At 49.1% G+C, this 18,111-nt stretch overlaps 10 protein-coding genes across 10 annotated transcripts; 3 read left to right on the top strand and 7 right to left on the bottom strand.

The window, feature by feature from the left end:
- Positions 1-588: 588 nt before the first annotated feature.
- N7471_006667 (uncharacterized protein) lies at positions 589-1,182 on the top strand (the record flags this gene model as incomplete). The annotated part of the gene is made up of 1 exon (XM_057279386.1): positions 589-1,182. The coding sequence occupies one exon, from the start codon at positions 589-591 to the stop codon at positions 1,180-1,182; it is 594 nt and encodes a 197-aa protein (XP_057138996.1).
- Positions 1,183-1,651: 469 nt separating this feature from the next.
- On the top strand, positions 1,652-2,968 carry N7471_006666 (Zn(II)2Cys6 transcription factor domain-containing protein; the record flags this gene model as incomplete). Its single annotated transcript, XM_057279385.1, has 2 exons — positions 1,652-1,720; positions 1,790-2,968. 2 exons carry the CDS (start codon positions 1,652-1,654, stop codon positions 2,966-2,968), a joined length of 1,248 nt encoding a protein of 415 aa, XP_057138995.1.
- Positions 2,969-3,128: 160 nt separating this feature from the next.
- N7471_006665 (RTA1 domain-containing protein) lies at positions 3,129-4,141 on the bottom strand (the record flags this gene model as incomplete). The annotated part of the gene is made up of 3 exons (XM_057279384.1): positions 3,129-3,589; positions 3,675-3,923; positions 3,979-4,141. 3 exons carry the CDS (start codon positions 4,139-4,141, stop codon positions 3,129-3,131), a joined length of 873 nt encoding a protein of 290 aa, XP_057138994.1.
- A 407-nt stretch (positions 4,142-4,548) lies between these two features.
- Positions 4,549-5,655, bottom strand: N7471_006664 (NAD(P)-dependent alcohol dehydrogenase; the record flags this gene model as incomplete). Its single annotated transcript, XM_057279383.1, has 1 exon — positions 4,549-5,655. The coding sequence occupies one exon, from the start codon at positions 5,653-5,655 to the stop codon at positions 4,549-4,551; it is 1,107 nt and encodes a 368-aa protein (XP_057138993.1).
- Positions 5,656-6,011: 356 nt separating this feature from the next.
- On the bottom strand, positions 6,012-7,846 carry N7471_006663 (uncharacterized protein; the record flags this gene model as incomplete). Its single annotated transcript, XM_057279382.1, has 4 exons — positions 6,012-6,209; positions 6,276-7,478; positions 7,535-7,615; positions 7,667-7,846. 4 exons carry the CDS (start codon positions 7,844-7,846, stop codon positions 6,012-6,014), a joined length of 1,662 nt encoding a protein of 553 aa, XP_057138992.1.
- A 440-nt stretch (positions 7,847-8,286) lies between these two features.
- N7471_006662 (Leucine Rich Repeat domain protein) lies at positions 8,287-10,394 on the top strand (the record flags this gene model as incomplete). The annotated part of the gene is made up of 6 exons (XM_057279381.1): positions 8,287-8,433; positions 8,489-8,620; positions 8,682-8,792; positions 8,929-9,056; positions 9,108-9,645; positions 9,696-10,394. 6 exons carry the CDS (start codon positions 8,287-8,289, stop codon positions 10,392-10,394), a joined length of 1,755 nt encoding a protein of 584 aa, XP_057138991.1.
- A 625-nt stretch (positions 10,395-11,019) lies between these two features.
- On the bottom strand, positions 11,020-12,818 carry N7471_006661 (indoleamine 2,3-dioxygenase family protein; the record flags this gene model as incomplete). Its single annotated transcript, XM_057279380.1, has 5 exons — positions 11,020-11,235; positions 11,296-11,598; positions 11,668-11,828; positions 11,901-12,217; positions 12,325-12,818. 5 exons carry the CDS (start codon positions 12,816-12,818, stop codon positions 11,020-11,022), a joined length of 1,491 nt encoding a protein of 496 aa, XP_057138990.1.
- Positions 12,819-13,997: 1,179 nt separating this feature from the next.
- N7471_006660 (uncharacterized protein) lies at positions 13,998-14,886 on the bottom strand (the record flags this gene model as incomplete). The annotated part of the gene is given in 3 exon segments (XM_057279379.1): positions 13,998-14,226; positions 14,242-14,662; positions 14,712-14,886. 3 exon segments carry the CDS (start codon positions 14,884-14,886, stop codon positions 13,998-14,000), a joined length of 825 nt encoding a protein of 274 aa, XP_057138989.1.
- Positions 14,887-15,546: 660 nt separating this feature from the next.
- Positions 15,547-16,616, bottom strand: N7471_006659 (glycosyltransferase family 34 protein; the record flags this gene model as incomplete). Its single annotated transcript, XM_057279378.1, has 2 exons — positions 15,547-16,243; positions 16,294-16,616. Coding segments are annotated over 2 exons (1,020 nt in total), but the record flags the coding sequence as incomplete, so codon positions are not given.
- A 720-nt stretch (positions 16,617-17,336) lies between these two features.
- N7471_006658 (protein PET117) lies at positions 17,337-17,953 on the bottom strand. Its single transcript, XM_057279377.1, has 2 exons — positions 17,762-17,953; positions 17,337-17,704 (listed from the first exon to the last, which is right to left on the bottom strand). Exons 1-2 carry the CDS (start codon positions 17,855-17,857, stop codon positions 17,531-17,533), a joined length of 270 nt encoding a protein of 89 aa, XP_057138987.1. The 5' UTR covers positions 17,858-17,953; the 3' UTR covers positions 17,337-17,530.
- Positions 17,954-18,111: the final 158 nt, after the last annotated feature.

The raw sequence follows: 18,111 nt of genomic DNA, 5'->3' as shown, positions 1-18,111 counted from the left end.
ACAAACGACAATATCAATCGACAAAGACTGATTCACCAAGCAGCGAAGAAGGTCGATTCAGGTGGCTGTTTGTCAGAAAAGTTCCCTCTTCTCCAGACTTGCTTGTTTTTCTTGCCCTTCACTTTCCGCTTCGACGCGACGGCGAAAGTTATCAGGCATTAAGGCACCAATATCTAGATCATGTGATGTTAATTAGGGATCGGTCACGTGGAGTTGCTTACTCATACTGTACTGGTTTGGAGCCTCGAAAGTCAGGCCAAAAGGGGGATGCCATCACGTGGCGCTCACTCCCCAATTTGGGGGCCACAACCTGATTATTGGTCCGTTGCCCTGCACTGCCAGCAGCGTCAGGCAGGGATCAGCAGTCGGGGGCCAAATCTAATGCATCTGATTGCCCCGGGGGTTCGACGGGCAGAGTTCATGACCTCAGCCTTGCAAATCAAGTATGGACCCCAATTATTCTTGGTTCTAACAAGGCTGAGCCTGTAATTGAATCTCCGACATAGATATATAATGAACACAATGGTCTCGGGATCTTGGGACTAATCACAAATTTTACTCCTATATACCATTCTCAAGTTCATCATCATGAATCCAGCCGCCCAGTATCTCATCACCCATAGCTTCTGGCACCACCACTACGATGTCAGCACAATTAACAAAACGCCCCTTTTCCACGTCGCCAACTCCGCCTACACACCAGGAAAGCCAGATCTTACTTTCCACCGCAGCACCGACTCCAATGGGCCCATTGTGGGTGTGTGTAAGTTCCGGCACTTCTCCTCAGACAGTGAGATCGGTCTAGGGGACCCTGAACGGCCCAACAAAATGGATTGGGGAACCCTGCACAAGAAAGGTTTTATGAAGCACATATATTGGTTCCGCATCAAGCTGGACAACGGCACAAATCAAACTTTCACCTGGAAACGGACCCACTCGCTTGGCAGCGGCCATGTAAACCATAAACTAGTCGAGGACACCAGCCAGACTGTCGTGGCGGTCTTTTCTTCTGGTGGGATCTTTTCCAAAACAACTGGCTATTTGGATATTTACCCGAGTCTGGGGCCGCGGTTCAACCTCATGGCGCTGATCTCGGGAATTGCCTTGGTCGAGAAGGTGAGGCGTGGGAAACAGAGCTCTGCGGGGGCGGGTGCTGCAGGTGGGGGAGGATCAGGTTGTTAAGCCAAGACTTGAGGTCTCATTGATGGCGTTCTGTATATTAAACATACACGATTATGAAGTTACGAAAATTCTGGAGACTTGCGGTTTATTTAGTGTTATTTTAGCTATGATACCCTTAGCGCAACTCCCACATTCTCTTAAATTTCTTAAATTTCTTAAATTTGTTTTAACTACAATACATACATGATAGTTAGTACAAAGTAGACCATTAAATCAAAGCCTCGCTCCGAATGACCCAAAATAAGCGAGGCAGTGCAAGCGAGACAATGTTTCAGGCTAGACAAGCCTTTTTGCGATGTTTGATCGACAGGGTTCGGTTACATAATCCTATACTCCACGGCACAGGTTTCCCCCGGAGACATCGAATCCTGTTGCCTACCCTTGAAAGTGTAACAACCCTAAAAGCATAATCCAAAGCCTCATCTCTTCTTTCCTTTAAAACTATGGCCAATCCAATAATTACATGACTATGGCGCTCCGACGACCACATCGGAAATCTCGCCACGGCTGCGTGGAATGCAAGAGGCGACGAGTCAAGGTATGAAACTAGAAAAAAGAAGGGAAAAAAACAGAAGAAAAGAAAAACAGTCCACTCACCTGATCACAGTGCGACGAAACCCGGCCGTCCTGCACCAACTGCGCCAAGCGCCATTCCGAGTGTGAGTACGGGTCGTCAACATCCCTACTGTGGGCAAATGAAGACCCCGCGATACCCGGGTCCGACGGCGGACAGGCTAGCGACCCAGTACGGGGACTTAGTTCATCCTTGAGTCCAACCGCAGGAACGGGGGCAGCAGATTCTCTCGGAATTCTGAGCCAACTCGGCAGCGAAAATGCCGCGGGCTCCGCGGGGCCCGCACTGAACCTCCTCGACCTGGAGCTGATGATACAGTGGTGCAACTCGACATTCCGGACATTGTCACGCAACGAGCGCACCGATCCAATCTGGCGTACCATCGTGCCCGAAGAGGCGCTCTCACACCCATTTCTGATGCACGGCATCCTGGCCCTGTCATCGCTGCATCTTGCTCGAACAGGGCCGGAGCCGTCCCGTCGCGCGTCGTATCTCAATCGCGCCGTCGCGCACCAGAATCAAGCGCTGGCGCTGTTCCGGGAGCTGCTGGGTGACGTGAAGGAGAGTAATGCCAAAGCGATGTTTGCCTTTGCGGGCATTGTGGTTATCTACACGTTTGCATTCCCACATACGCCGGACGTGCAGGATCCGTGGTCCTGCATCGATGATTTGTACCAGGTTCTTGTTTTGACGCGCGGCGTGCAGCAGGTTATTCATGCGCCGCGGGATTTTACGAGTTTTCTAGTGGACAGTTCTTTCGGACCGATTTTGCAGGTTGAAGAGATTGAGGTTCCACTTCCTGAAGACACGAGTGCTATGCTCAAACAATTGCGCAGGGCCAACGAAGTCTGCGGGGCGCGGGATCCAAATCATGAACTGCAGGTGTACGAAAGGTCCATTGCGAATCTGGAGGAAATGCTCAATTGGTGCCACAGCGGGATAAGGGCAAATACGATTGCCGGGAGATGGGCAATCCGCTTGCACCCTCGGTTTATGGAGTTGCTGCGCGAACGAGACCCATTGGCGCTAGTTATGCTAGCGCACTATGGCGTGCTCTTGCATTATCTGAAGCATCGCTGGTGCTTTGACGAGTGGTGTGTGAGGGTTTCCAAGGCCGTGTGGGCAATATTGGACGATCAGTGGAGGCCACTGATCGAGTGGGCAATGAAAGAGATTCTCGGTGTTAACTTCCTGGAACAGGTTGACACTTGAGATTCTGAAACATTTTTCTGTTATATTCATATTTATATTCGTATACCCAAGTTCAAGGCGCTGAAACCGCGGGAGAAATTCCACCAAATCAAAACAAAAACAACTCGAATCTCCACCTAAACATTTCCACAATCATCGCAACAAGTCCTATCCTAACCCGCTAAACCGCGCTCGAGCCCTCCATGACCTTCAATCCACCCATAGCCGTTACGACTTTTCCTCTACCAAGAAGATAATTCACCTCGCTAGGGTGAATGATCACGAAAATGACCATCATCGCAAACATCAACAATCCATCAAAGACATAAATGAAAACCTCATGCTCCATGAGATAACCATGCGTGCCCTGGACATACTCCACAACACGAATGACTGACCGAATGAGAATAAGGATACTGGACGAGTACAACGCCCACATATGCTTGCGCCATGGGTACTGGTCTGCCACCGCATGAGCAGCGGAGTGAGAGCCAATGCGCCGCTGGAAGATGAGCGCACTAATCAAGAAGAAGCCGAAGAAGACGATTTGCACTATGAGGCCGCCGATGATAACATTCTGGCCAGTACTCACGGAGGATGACGGGTCGGTGGAGTTGGAGCCAGTAACCATTATTCCAGCACCTGTGGGAATATTAACGTTGAGTTTTAAAAGGGCCAATCGATCTAAACCGATCGCGAAGAAGAAGCGGAAGGGGAATTAACATACCAGAAGCTTGCATTAAGAAACTCAACACATCACCCGCGACGAATATCTTGGTCATCCAGCCAATCCGAATCAGGGAAAACTGCTCTCCCTTGACCATAACGATAATCCGACCCAGTTCCATGTAGATACTCGCTGCGAACAGCGCCGGGGCAATAAGCAGCAATGTGCTCTGCATGACATAGGGTCCAATAGTCCAATCGGGAGATTGTTTAGCTGACATGGCGCGGCCGATATATCCAACTAACTCAACTAGCAGGACGTTAGTTTAGGGCTTCCTTGGATATGGGTATAAGTTGATACTTACAGTATCCGCCGATCACGAGCGGGATGAAGAACCATGTTCTCGTGCGGAACATATGAAATGTGTGCATCAAAGTGATAATTGCAAAGCAGACTATGAATACTGCTGCGGCGCCCAGTGAGGGGTAGTATTCATAGGCGGTCCAGCCGGTAAGAGAAGAAGGCATCTTGAATGTCGATTGAGCAGATAAGAGGCAAGGCAAAGCTAGGTTGGATTGGATTGAATCAATGACTTGGGAAAACAAAATTAAAGACCACCTCTCTCCACTCTTATATATGTGCTAATTCGGAATTTTCCTCTAGATCTAAAACGGGGTCCAGGCAACCCTTGGAAACAAATTCGTGGAGTTATAAAAAGGAGATTTCGTATACTCCTACCTTCGTACTGATATCCCGATATGGATGGGTGGGTACCCGCTAGTCCCAGTCGGGAGCAAGGTACGAGGTACGAAACCCTAATTCTTATTCTTTTATCAAGTGGATACCTCTGTAGCTAAACGTTCAGGCGAAGTGGAGAGGTGTAGATCTCGTGTACGGAAAAAAAAGGGCTGGAAATTTTATCTGGGACCCGAGCCTACAATTTCGCCTGCTCAATACCATTTTGCAGCACATACCGATATCTGGCCTTTCCCTCATGCATATCAACTAACGCCTGATTAACATCCACCATATCCCTCTTCTGAATCCAAGGCAAGACCCTCTTCTCCGCAGCCAGAGCCAACATAGCCCGAATATCACCCGGTGAACCAATATTGGACCCAGTGACCTTAACACCCTTCTGAATAAGACTCCAAGCCATAAGCGGCGGCAATGCATCCTCCGGCGCCCCAACCTGCACAAAAGTCCCATCGCGCTTAAGCAGCCTCAAATACTGCGCAAAGGGCATATCATGCGCCGAAACCGTACACAAGATAACATCAAGCGAGCGCGAGTATTTCTTCGCCCACCCCTTCTCCTCACCCGTAGCAATAAACCCATCAGCTCCAAGCCCACCAACAGCATCCGCCTTCTTCCCCGACGACCGCGAAATAGCAACAACACGATCCGCCCCAAGCGCCCTAGCAAATAAAATCCCTAAATGACCCAACCCCCCAACCCCAACAATCCCAACCGTCTTCCCAGGCCCAACACCGTACTTCCTCAACGGCGCAAACACAGTAACACCCGCACACAGCAACGGCGCCGCCTCGGCCGAGGGCAGAGAATCCGGAATCCGGAATACGAAATGCGCAGGCCCGCGCCATTTCTCTGCAAACCCGCCATACGACTTCGACTTGTCGCTGTACCGTCCGTTGTAAGTGCCTGTCATGCGGACGCAGTAGCTTTCCTCGCCGTCGGCGCAGGCTTCGCAGTCTGCGCGGAGACAGGCGCCGCTCTGTGCGCCGACGCCGACGCGGTCGCCGAGGCGGATTGCGTTAGGGTTAGACTCGGATTCGACGGCGCTGCCGAGACGTGTTACTGTGCCGATTATCTCGTGGCCGACTACGCAGGGGTAGTCGGCTGGACCCCAGCCTGAGCGTAGGGTGTGGATGTCGGTGCCGCAGATGCCGCAGTGGGAGATGGAGATTTCGACGTCGGTGGGTGTGAAGGGTTTCGGGATGTAGGTTGTGTATGTTAGGGGACTTTTGGCGTCGTGGGCGACCCAGCCTTTGAAGGTGTCTTGTTCTGTGAGAGGGGACATGGTCTGGTGATGGTGGTGGTGGTTGCGCTGTGGAGATGTGCCAAGGTAGGTGTTGTGATGAGGGGTGGAATTGCGTAGTTGGAAGCTTTCTGGTACGTTCCTGGGGTATGTGGAATTATTATGAGGTTCATTGTTTAAGGTAAATTTAAGGTAAATGCACGAAAGAAGCAGGCTCGGCATATGATGCGGAGAAGCCGAAGCCAAAGTTACCGAGGTCCATCTTAACTCCGAAATAGAGATACATTATTAGATTCATGTTGATCGTACGCGATTTTGAAAAAAAAGGGACTCCATATTTACATGCACTCGCTCGAAGTATGTACAGTGCAGACTAGTGGGGGGTATCAATTGATCTTTCACCGGGCCACGCCCATCAGATCGTCAAGCTCATCAGTGGTAAGAGTACTCCGACGCCGGTTTGCTGGCCTGGAAGCCTTCTCGGGTCGGCTTCTCTTTCGTGATTCGCGCTCCTTTTGCTCATTCTGAGCGGCGCGGGCCTCATCTTCGACGGCGGCCAGTTTTTGGTGCACGCTTAGTGATTCGTTGGGTTTGGGCTATAGGGCGAATTAGTCCTCGGGATCTCATCGGGAATCTCCTGGGAAATTGTTCTCGGTGCATACCTGATGGGGTTCCTTTGTTTCGGTCTTTCGCCTGGTTGGCCTGCGCGTCACAGTCTCGGTTTTGTAGGCTTTGATTTTGAGGGTATCATCGTCTGTAGTTTCCACACATGGTGAGCCTTGTAAACCTGGCGTGAATGAGACCTTCCGGGGACGTTTTGTCATGGCGTTTTCACTCCGTTCCCTCAGAATGCGATCGGGTCGCTCGGGTACTTTGCGAATCTTGGACCTCATCTTCGGGGGATTGAGCATCTCGGGGTCTGGTGCGTTCTCCTCCGGTTCACTCATATCTTCCTCCTCAGCTTGGTCCTCTAGGATTGTCGGGATGGGATTAGACTCTGGCGAGCTTTGCATGCTCATGTCCTCGGTTGAGTTAATGCTGAGATCGAGATTCATGCCGCGCTTCAATTCATCCGCTTGGACAGAATCTCCTCCATCTGCAAGACGACGCTGCCAACCACCCATCATGGTAACTGCCTGCTTCCACCGGGATTCCATCTTCACCCAGCCTTCTCGCAGTCGTTTGATCTCCTCGTCTCTCACCTCAACCTCTTCAAGGGGCACGAATGAGGGGTTGGTAAGCAGTGTTCGAAGATGCTCTAGCACTGCTTCCATGTGAACGGATAGTTCTTCACACGAGGTTGGAAGCGAAGTAACAGGCCCTGTAGAAGACTTCTGAGCTCCTACGCTCATGGCCATGCCCGATTGCTCATTCTCGCAATTCCCATTCTCGGCCTGGGTCAAGCCTTGTAGATCCTTCAAAGTATGAACAGTGCTTCGCGCAAGCTCAATCAGGGTATCATTCTCATCACTGAGATGCTGACATAACTCGGTCAAGAAGTCGGTTGTCTCCTGCTTCAAGCTATATCCAGGGTCATTTACTCTTTCTCCGCCGCTAGCCATAAGACGCGATCGATCCGACGCAGGGTTGATGTTGATAGTAGTCACGCTCAGACCCTCGCGCTTGCCTCGTTGTCTCTCAGCCAGATGCGACTTGAGCTTCTGCATTTCCAGATCCCGCTTGCGAATATCGTTGGCGCATTGTGCTCGGACTTGTTGGACGGTACTCTTCATTCGCTGGACTTGTTCCTTGAAACTTCGGATGTTCGCTTCGGCTCTAGACATGTTGGACTTGTGCGTGCGCTCCTGCGCCTCTACCAGAGCTAGCGAGCGGGTCAACTCGGATGTCTTCGTTTTCAGTTTTCCCTGCACAGGCAATGAAGGTTAGCGCGCTGTGCGACATAAGTAGAGTGAAGACATACGATCTCCGTGGTCTGCTCTGCCTCGGTGGCTTGCAGCGTGCGAATAGTCGTAGATAAGCTCTCACGGTGTTCGGACTCGCGCTAGAATTTGTCAGTCGCTGGCAAAGCCACATCTCATTGCAGCAGACGCACGTCTCGTCTCAACACTAAATCGTTGACCAAGTTGATCACACGAGCCATGGTGCCGTCTATTCCTCCATCTTCATTTTCTGGGTCGGCAAAATCGATGGCGCGACCCCCTTTTAGCAAGCCCCTTGCCAGCAGGATATTGTTGACATAGGTCGAAGCTGCCTGCAGGTTATGCGACTCCATGGCAGCGATCACTTGTATTGTCGATGCAGATAACTCCGAATGCCGAATGGGGAAGAAAGTAAACACGGGAGATACGGGGGGCTATTTGTGACAAGTATGCAGTTATCTGGACGGTGAGGAGAGGTGTGATTCTGCCCGTTTTATTGCGGAATTATATCGCGATGCGTCAAACAAGAATTTGATATTTCTTCGAATATTCACATAAAGAGGTGTCCAAATTAAACATAACCATTTATCGAAAGTCAAAGGAGCTAATCTTGCAATCCAGAAGCAATTGAATGATATTCTGATAGTAGCATAGTGCGTTGGCATTTACAAAATGCGTGGGTATAAGCGATCACCCAACCCCCATGTCCTATTTGTCCCTTGCGTGGCATTAAATACTCGTTCCTACCCCACTACTTAATTCTCACCAACCGCCTTTGCATCTGCTCTTCAACATGGCTTCAAGATCAGGTACGCGTATAGTACGCGGGGTAACATCCAAAAAGAAGGCCGACATAGATAAAGCCGCTGCTCTTCAGCGAGCAGGCCAAAATGCCTACAAATTTGGTGATCTCCAAGGCGCCATTGAGTCCTTCACCCAGGTACACCCTAATTCGTTTTTCCGTCGCGACTCATATTAACCATCCATACATCTAGGCATTGGTGGCAAATAATGAGGACACTGGCATCCTAGATAATCGCGCCGCCACATATTGCAAGCTGAAACTGTACAGCCAGGCCCGCGCTGATGCTAGAGCTATGGTCAAGCTTGCACCTAATGACGATCGTGTATCTATCCACCTCAACGCTTCTTACCCAATTGTGGGTTCATCGCTGACTTTGGAAAAAGGGATACTTGCGCTTAGCCAAGGTCCTATGTCTAGATGGGAACTTTGACAAGGCCCGAGACATCTACGAATATGCCCTCCAGAAACTTCCAGCTGATCACCAAGGCCGCAAGGTATGTCTATCTTTCTTTGCTTTTTGTTCTCTTCGCTCTTGAATATGATATTTCTTTCGTTATATTTCTTTAACCTCTTCTTTCCTCGTTATCTGTTATTTGCCACTCTTTCTTTTCCTCTACTAACCGTCTCCAGGTCCTCGAGCAGTTACTCAAGAAACTACAGGATAAGCTGGCAGGAGGAAACCGGCGCGACCCGTTTACAATCCTGCCCCTAGAGATCGCAGAACTCACGCTCCGGCGCTTTTCCTTCAAGCAGATCGTGTAAGTATTCATCCTCACCTCTAGAACCCACTAGCTCATTGCAGCATATAGGGCAATCCTACGCGTCTGCAAAGGATGGAGCCGATTCCTAGGCGGACTACCCAGCCTCTGGATGCATGTTGATCTCACCGGGGCTAGATCTCGTGTACCTTGGACATCTGTCCGAAACTACATCCATCGATCGCGAGCGCAACTGACCAATGCCACCATTACAAACCTCGTGCCCTCTACTACGCCTAAGGTGCTCGACATGCTAAGCAGATGCCCCCAACTAGAGCATCTGGAGCTGATGGTTCCCCATGACCAGCCTCAAGAGTTCTACGTGAAGATCACAGAGTTTCGACGCCTCAAAAGTATCGTCTGTGGAGCAGACATCAGCCTTTCGCATGCCTGTGTTGGGAGTATTTTATCTACCTTATCGAAACTTGAGAAAGTCGCTTTTCTCCGTGTTTGGGATAAGGGAGAGGGGCCCCGGCCCACATCAACATGGCCTCAACATCTCCCAAATATGAAGAGTGTAACTATTGGGTCTCCACAAGAAAATCCTCACGGCTTGAGCTTCCCGGATGTACTTCCGGGGTTAGGATTGGTAAGCTTTCTGTAGATTTGATATCCAGGACTTGTACTAACACAACTCAGTCTGCGTATCCCAATCTAGAGGAGTTGCGGCTGGTCTGGGATCACGCGCGTTCAAAATCATACCGGTTTGATCCGGTGCAAGAGGAGGAACATCTTCCCCCGCTCCGCATATTAGATCTTCGAGGCGCGGCTGTCCAACATAATTTTTATTCCATCCTTCCAACCAGCCTTGAGACCCTACGTTTGTTTTCAGGGTCCATCGAGACTCCTCATCTTGGCGGAAATTTATTGACACCGGGAGAGAACGAACTCCCAAACCTGAAGACTCTTATATTCAATGACACCCCATGGGTCAACCAATCCACGCTCTCCATGTTCCTACTCCATTCCAGGGCCCCCCTCCGAACTCTTCATGTGAACCTTTGCCACAACATCAACAGCGAAGACTTCATCAATATTCTTAATGATCCCGACGGAGCGAATCCAGAATTGAAAGAATTAACTGATGTGGGAGTCGCCTGCATGGCTGGCATGGACGATTGGGGCGTTGGAAATCTGTCGGCAGTATTGCCAAATCTGAAAATCCTTGACGTGTCCCAGACGAGAATTACCGGCTGTACCATTCGCATGTTTGCGGATGCCCGGACCGAAGAATCGGCCATTGAAAAGCTCGACAGCTTAATCATAAAAGGATGTGACGGTGTGTCTCGTGATGCCATTGACTATGGACGGCAAATGGGACTCAAGATTGTCACTTAGGCTTGGCAGCATTTGGGGTACTCTTCTTCCGTGTTTTGATCATAGACAATTGCCTAGGGCATTACCCTTGTACAATACAATGATGAGAGATAAGCAAAAATACCTAGACTTGCATGGAAACGGTGTATGATATGAAGCTCAAACCTGCCTGATTCGTTCTCAGTATTTTGGTCACCTGGACATATTGTAGCCTCCGGGTTATTAGTCCGTTCTAGGAAGGACAATGCGGTTCAAGAACTATTCAGCACACACCGCTGCATGGGCATCAGCTGATAGAAAACATAGAATTCAAATCCTCCCGAGCTTGCTACCAAATAATTACAGTCCTGTGGGATTTCGTACTTAGAAAGCGGAAATAGAGAGCCTAGCGAACTGTGAAACATCGGGTTGAATTGGCAAACAGTCGAGATAAATTCGGATACCGACAGTTACACACACGAGAAGAGAAGATAACACGGCCATTCAATCAAAACATAAGCCACTGCAAGGACACTGCGGTACATGCTCAAAAACACATCATTTCAAATAGGACTAGCTACACGTCCAACCCAAAATCCTAAGACAGACAGTCCCATCATCTAAAGCAATTTAAGAATAAAGCCAAAACTAAGAAAAACCCAGCTATCTAAACCCCCCGTTCCTGACACCACCGCTCAACCTCTTTAGCCAATTTCTCCTTCTGATCACGCACAAGCTCCATCATAGGCTCAACCTGCTTCCTGTGCGAGGCAACAAGATCCGCATTACCACCGACAACAGCGACACCATCCTTGGGCGCAAGATTATCATCATAGATTTTGACCATGAGGTCCATAACAGCGGAGAGCTGGTTAGGAAGCCACTAGAATCCAACAATCAGCACATTTTCACCTACACAGCAGAGAAATCGGACTTCACTCACGGTTACAATGGGACTACCACCCGTAGCAGTAGGATGCGGCGTGCGACGAATGATATACTCGCGCGCGAACAGCCAGTGGCGCCAGCGGAAACTGCGGATGTGGTTAAGTGTGCGCAGGAAGAGGACTGCGGTCTCGGAGTCTTGGACGGCGTATTTCTGGACGCCGATTTCTTCGGACTTTTCGCGGATGTAGGTTAGGAATTCGCGATGGGGGAGAGGACGGTAGGCGCGGAATTCGTGGAGAATTTTGGTGAGGGGTGTTTCGGGCATGGGGATTTCGCAAAGGTGGTCGAGGAGGGGGATCTGGTGTTGGGTTAGTTAGGGTTGTTCTTTTTTCCCCCTGGGTAAGTTTGGTTTATTTGGATTGCTTACGATGCTGTCGTTGGCACCGCTCTCACCGCGGAAGTAGAGGGGCTTGTTGTCCTCGCAGCCTTCATAGACCACGCCGTTCGGGAACATGGATTGGTTGGTGATGCCGAAGATGAAGACGCGGAAGGATAGGTATTCTGATGGCTTGGAGTTGCCCCACATGTCTATTTCAATGTCAGGTTGGAAGATCTAGAAAATAGGTTTATTGGGATGATTAGGGCATTAGGGTTGCATACCTTCCATGGATGCCTCAATTTTCTCCATCGACTTTAGGATCTCTCGGAATCCGTCGTTGATTTCCTGTCGGGAGCCGTGCTGCTCAAGGGAATCAACGATCTTCAAGACACCTCCAATAAGCGGGCCAGTCTCCTTGACCATGTCGACGTGAGTCAGGATGAAGCCTGCTTCGGAGCTCTTGGGGTCGAGACCTTTCTCGAAGGACCGAATCAGACGAAGGTTCGAGTACTCGCTCAGACCCTTGGCAGGGTCGGCGACAGTGTAGTTGAACAGAGCATATGAGGCAGCATATGACATGAAAGGTGGTAGGTCCAGGCTGGGGATAGTTGTTAGTTACAGTGTTGTTATATGATGAGGATGTGTATCAATATGATCCACCAGATGGGGAGTAAGACAAGAAGGGTAAGAAGAGAGAATACTTACATCTCAGCACAGCGGTACATAGGACGAGCAACGGACTGGGGCAAGACATCACGACCAAGTCCATAACCACCTTCCGGGTCATTGTTCCAATGCTCCCAGCAAGGCTCGAGCAGGTAAGATGAGGCCAGGAAGGTATAGTCACGGAAGATCGCAGCAATAGTGAAGCGATCATACGAGCCATCGGCGAGCACCAACTTCTCAACCTCGTCAGTTAGGTCGGTAAGTTCAGCCTTGACAGCAGGGCCAAGCTCATAGGTAGCCAACAGACCGGGCTTGCCATCGAGCCTGACGACAGGGAGACGGTTGACCAGAGACAGCAAGGCACTGAAGGCCTCTGGAAGCTCAACAGGGGCAGTCTCGTAGGGTAAGAAGCCTGTCTTGGTGGTGATGGTGAAAGGGTCTAGGGAGTGGGCAATGGATGAAGGGTCATCATGGATGTGAGGGAACCGCTTCAGGGTAGTGGGGGAAGGGTAGGGCACTTGGGTTCGAGTCATGATGATATGAGATGAACCAGAGGAAATAAAAGGTTATAAGACTGAGATATAGGTGTAGGAGCAAAGGGTGTGTTGGTGCAGTTTACGGAAGAGTGAAGATATATAAGCCAAGGGACAAAGGAGAAGGCCAAAGACCAAGTCAAGAGCCTAGGAGGTAGGGGAAATGGGTAAAAAAAAGATGAGGAAGAAGCCAGGAGACCTTGAGAGATGAAAAGAGACTTGGAATTCTGAGATTTTGGGCGGGTGAGGAGCAGATTCTTATAATACTTTGAGGCCGGTAACAATTCCGGCCTCAAGTCCCCATTACGAAAGAGAATAGGAGATAACGTGGATCTTGTGACATCAGGTGGTACATGGTGGAAATTGGTTTTGTCTATCCTATTTGACCCTCGAGGCACTTTATATGAGTATATTCAGCCAGAATATGATATTTTGACATCCATCTCAACATCCTGGTGAACTATACAATTGCCCAGTGAGAGAGGGCAGAGGACGGTCACGGGTTGGCGCTAGTCCCAATACAGCAGGGGCTTTTAAGGGCGGTCTGACTGCTTCACATGGGATTTGATGGAAGTTTGTGGTGGCGGATGCCAAATTAGATGTTTAAAATGCTTATAACCAAGAAATTGGCCACTCACTAATGAGCTATTACGGATAAATGGTCGATGTGGTCTACTCAAGTCATGATGTATGTTCTATAGTCCATGCGCTGCCAAGCAGAGATCCCCAGATCCCGCCTTCTGATTGGACGATAAGCACAGATTTAACTTCCCTAGCGTTCGGAGGCCGGAATGCTACCGGCCTCCGATAGTAGCCGGCCTCTTTATATGTGCCGGGTAGATTTGATATAGGACAGTTCCTAAATTGGCATGGCTTGTGCGATGGATACCTTGTGTTGATTACAAGAAATATCGAGATAAAGCAAAGATTGGCCTTATCAACAGCTTCAATCTCTCTAAAACTTTTATAGTGTTGATATTCGTCAAACTTGAAATCGCACATAGTACACCTCCAGATATATATTGGAAGGTAACAAAAGGACCTATCGTACATTTGCACCCCAAAAGTACCTAATCTATTCAGTGACTCCATACGTTATATATTATATACCATGCGATTACATGTAAATATTCTCCATGGTTGACAATTTTGCAATCCACGCTCCCTTCCATATAGTTTTCATACAAATGCACGCTCAGTCCTATTCACCACCAGAGACCGAGAATTACGATAAAAAGTCCCATGCAACTGCGGCAAAAAATACTGCAAGACCGCATCCCCCACACTAGCCGGCAGTGACCTCTTGTCACCCCAATAGTGCCTTACCAACTCCCCAGCACACCCGGTAGCTGCGATCTCAGGACACCCATTTGCCTCTGCACAAGACAAGACCCGAATGTCTTCCGGTCTGTTGAAATCATACCTAACATGGTTCCCAAATGCAGATTGCTCATGTGGCCATTCCTGACCCCACCTCCCGCAGCCTGAATAGCGCGTTTCGTTGGGACAACCCTCCCACGCCTCAAAGAGTTCATGGGTACGAGGGCTCTGCTGGGCAATAATAAAGCCGGTGTTGAGAAATGTGCGGTTGTTCCAATCACGGTTATGAGGTGCTTCTGGATCGAGCGCCATGGCAACTAGAGTCTCCGGAGTGATCTCCCAGTAGTTGAATAGCCATTCCATTGGTAGATTGGGGTATGGCATCATGGCATCTGCATCAATGAATACAACGTATTCGTAGTGTTTCAACGCTTCTTTGATTATTGTGACTTTGGTCCATGTTGGAGATCGGCCGACTGTACTGGGGATTTGAACTAGTCGGTAGTCGTAGCCGTGAATCATTGCTATGCTCGTCAGCCACAAGGTAGAAACAGATATAGCGTGACGACTCACCGAACATGAAGTGGTTGAGTCTACCACTTGTATCTGGGGGAAGTCCGGTCGCGTTCAATGGAGCCTTGCTCAAAACACCCTTGGGGCCATCAAGATGGCGACTGTCGACGTCCAAAATGAGGATCTTCTTTCCTAATCGCTCGGTGAACCTCAATGGTTCCGCAAGCCAGAACATTTTCCCTGTGCGGCCAACAAATATGGTTTTAGTAATCGGGTGTATGTAGGGATTGTACAGTCGGTGGACCGTGGAGGAGGATGGGGAGCTTTCGGTGGCCCATCGGAAGTATTTCCTATACCAGGGTCAGTGTTCAACTTCAACCTTTTGCTTTGAGTGGGCTTGTACTGGGATTGCTGATCAATCAATACACTGTTCAAGTAGGAGTAGACCCAAAGTAGCGCACACGCTATCAGACTGAAAGTAAAGATGGTGGTGATTCGGCGAAGAAACATGAGTCCTGACCTTGGAAGGCGCATAGAGACGGTGTATGTATGTTAAGTGGAGTTCCGATCTGTAGATTCGACATGGGACGTCAACTGCCATGACATAATGTTGATGAAGTACCTAGGTAGGTAGGGCTATGGAAGACCTACCACCTCTTGCCGCTTTTGCTCAATAGAACTAATCATACCTTTATCTAATTCTCATTTTCGTTCATTCCACGACTTCCAAGACTTATATAGTGTGCCATTGACTAAAAAGCTATCCGACTAGATTTCCGGGGTTTCCGACGCCGCTTCTCCTAAATTCCTCTTTTTGACCGAACTTGCCGTCTCTTCAGTTCAGAGTTCAGACATTTTGAACAAGCTCATAACGAATTATGCCTCCAACATAAGCCTATGCCATCCCGATCAACGTATTAAGATCCTGAAGCAGTTGTTGTACCAGCTCCATATTGTCTGATTTCTCACGCAATGCCTTTTTGAGTTCACCGACTGCCTCCTTGCTATCTTCAGACACTGTCTCCCCAGACTGCAGTTTCTTCTCCATAGTCTTGATACTTTCCTTCGCATTTCGCATCTGCGACCAGTACGTTGTAGTCTTGTTGAGATATCCAGTCTCCTCAAGAGGCAAGTTCCACTTATGAGGGGTCGTCTCGACAATATCCAACCATTTGGCCATATGCGGCCATCGGCGCTCCTCTAGACCCGGGAAGTGCACGAGCAGATCTCCTCTTTTGCCTTCGTAAGCCCAGTCCCATTCATACGTGTTGATCCATGGCCGTGGCAAATAGGAGACTCCATCTGCGTAACCCTGTCCGTTTGGACCCCCGGTCGTCTTGTTGAGCAACCGTCTCATTCCTTCCTGGTCAGCAGATCGACCGAGATCAATATGAGGGAGATAAAGAGGGTAGCCCATTGTTTCGGTAAGGAAACTGATCATCCAAGGATGGACATGGAGGAACATAATTCCCGTGTTGAGGCCATTTTGGTCCTGGGCCGCCACTAGGTGGATATCTTTCAGGTCTGATGGCGGAAGGAAGATTTCCACGGGGATGTCGTTGTTCAGTATAATCGAGTCTGCGTCTACCCACCTGTAAGAGTCAGTATTTCTCAAGCATATACATAGAAAGAAAAGACATACATCAACCACTCCATTCTCTCACCGGCTGGCTTGGTCAATTCATTGATCACCAAGGATAGCAGATAGCTCGGTTTATTCCAAAATCCGACCGAGATATCCTGTCGGAGGATATGCATGGGGTAGCCCCATCGTTTCCCGTGGCGTTCATGGCTTTGCAGCGCTCTTTCGTACATATGATTCGTCTCTCCGTATAGCATGGACACTTTGGCGACTCTTTGCAACTTGATGCTGGGAGGATAGTCTGCTTGGCGGCCAGAAAATGGTTTGTAAGATTTGGTTGTGACCCAAAAAACATATATTACTGATAGAACTATCAGGATGATCTGCAAGGGCCGTTGTTTGAATGCCATTGAGTGTGGAATCATGGCCGGCATCACCGTGTAGGTGCCAGGCTTTTCATGGTAGATGAGAAGATGAAAAATAAATGCTTAAACTAGATAGGATTATTGCTATATTTAGGATTGAAATGTTTCATTGGGGGCTCGTGAGTTGTATGAATTCATACTTCCGGATTGGGAATGCCGTTTTCGGCAACTCAACCACATCCAACCATATCGACGAATAAAGTCTAATTAACTTAATTTATAAATCTATCTTAGCTCAGTCATTGTAAGAAAAAGCTCACTTATTCTAGAACCCATGAAAATGAGCTATGTTGCGTACGGTTTCGGCCCACTGCCCACTTGGCGCGTATGAAGCCCGCAACGGCGAGTGCAGGAACACCTTCGGTGGTTGTTCGGTGTAGATTTATGATAAGTGAATGCTGCCAGATCTCCAAAGAAACATTCCTGCGACTAATGGCAGCACCTAATATCATATAAGAGCATTTGACCGTCCAGACTGCATGCCCCATAATATATGTAGACCAAAATACCATAACAGAACGTCCGATTATTGTCGCCGCAGCGGTGCATATGTTATTAGGTGCTGAGCTCCGTTTGGGATCACAGAATAACCCAGATTACTTGGAAACTACAGAATTAACTACAAGATAGCGGCCAGACAACGCCCAAACTGGTAGAGAGACGATTTCATGTTATATGGTACAGATGAGGGTATAATATACACCACATGTTTCAAATATTTGTACAACATCGCATATGCAAAGAACTTTAACTCCTTGTTCCCATGCATCAGCAACCTGGCCGCCGTTGAATTCATTGGTATAGCCAGAGCGCATCCAGACCGAATCGCAAACTGGATCGCGCAAAAAAATGCAGCATGATATCCACAGTCATTATGATCCCGGACTCGTGTTTTGACTGGTTGTATTTGAGTCGCCGGTGGTGCTGTGTACCGTCTGGAGCTTGAGGTACTCCTGCTCGAGGGCCTTTTGCATTTCAAAGTCGGCCTGGCGTTCTAGTCGGACACGCTGCTTTTCCATATCACGTTCGACACCTCTGTGCATAGCCTAAAATCCAACAAAGTAAGTATATACCAGAAATAGAGAGTCGAAGCTGGAACATACCGCTCTATCCGCCTCTTGTGCCCAGTGGACAAACCAGACAATACCCATTGTGCCGAGGCCGGTGGCTGCCAATGTGAGCTTTGAAGCGCGAGACATGGCAGGATAAATGAGAGCACGGCTCGACACAAATTCAGCAGATAATGGTCACAAACAACGTTTTGACCTGTCAGCTGTTCATCAAAACGAGTCCGGGATTATCAGTTTATCGATCACCGGGCGGCGTTTGATGGCAGAACCCCCACCGCTCTGGGGGGCGATGCGTGGCTCCGATCGACCTGGGATCGGAGCTCCAGACTCGCCGTTTAATCGTCCCTGTCCAGCCTTATTTCCCTTCTACCCTATTTCCAAAG

Source organism: Penicillium samsonianum (assembly GCF_028829775.1).
Source record: "Penicillium samsonianum strain IBT 33392 chromosome Unknown utg000003l_segment0_segment0, whole genome shotgun sequence".
NCBI lineage: Eukaryota > Fungi > Ascomycota > Eurotiomycetes > Eurotiales > Aspergillaceae > Penicillium > Penicillium samsonianum.
The sequence above is the reverse complement of the archived record's forward strand: the minus strand, read 5'-3'. Positions and strand labels throughout refer to the sequence as shown.

Excerpts from the sequence above, each read along its gene's own strand:
- N7471_006658 (XM_057279377.1), bottom strand. The coding sequence starts at position 17,857 with ATGTCTCGCGCTTCAAAGCTCACATTGGCAGCCACCGGCCTCGGCACA. Across the intron at positions 17,705-17,761 it reads CACAAGAGGCGGATAGAGCG|GCTATGCACAGAGGTGTCGA; the intron begins GTATGTTCCAGC and ends GTTGGATTTTAG.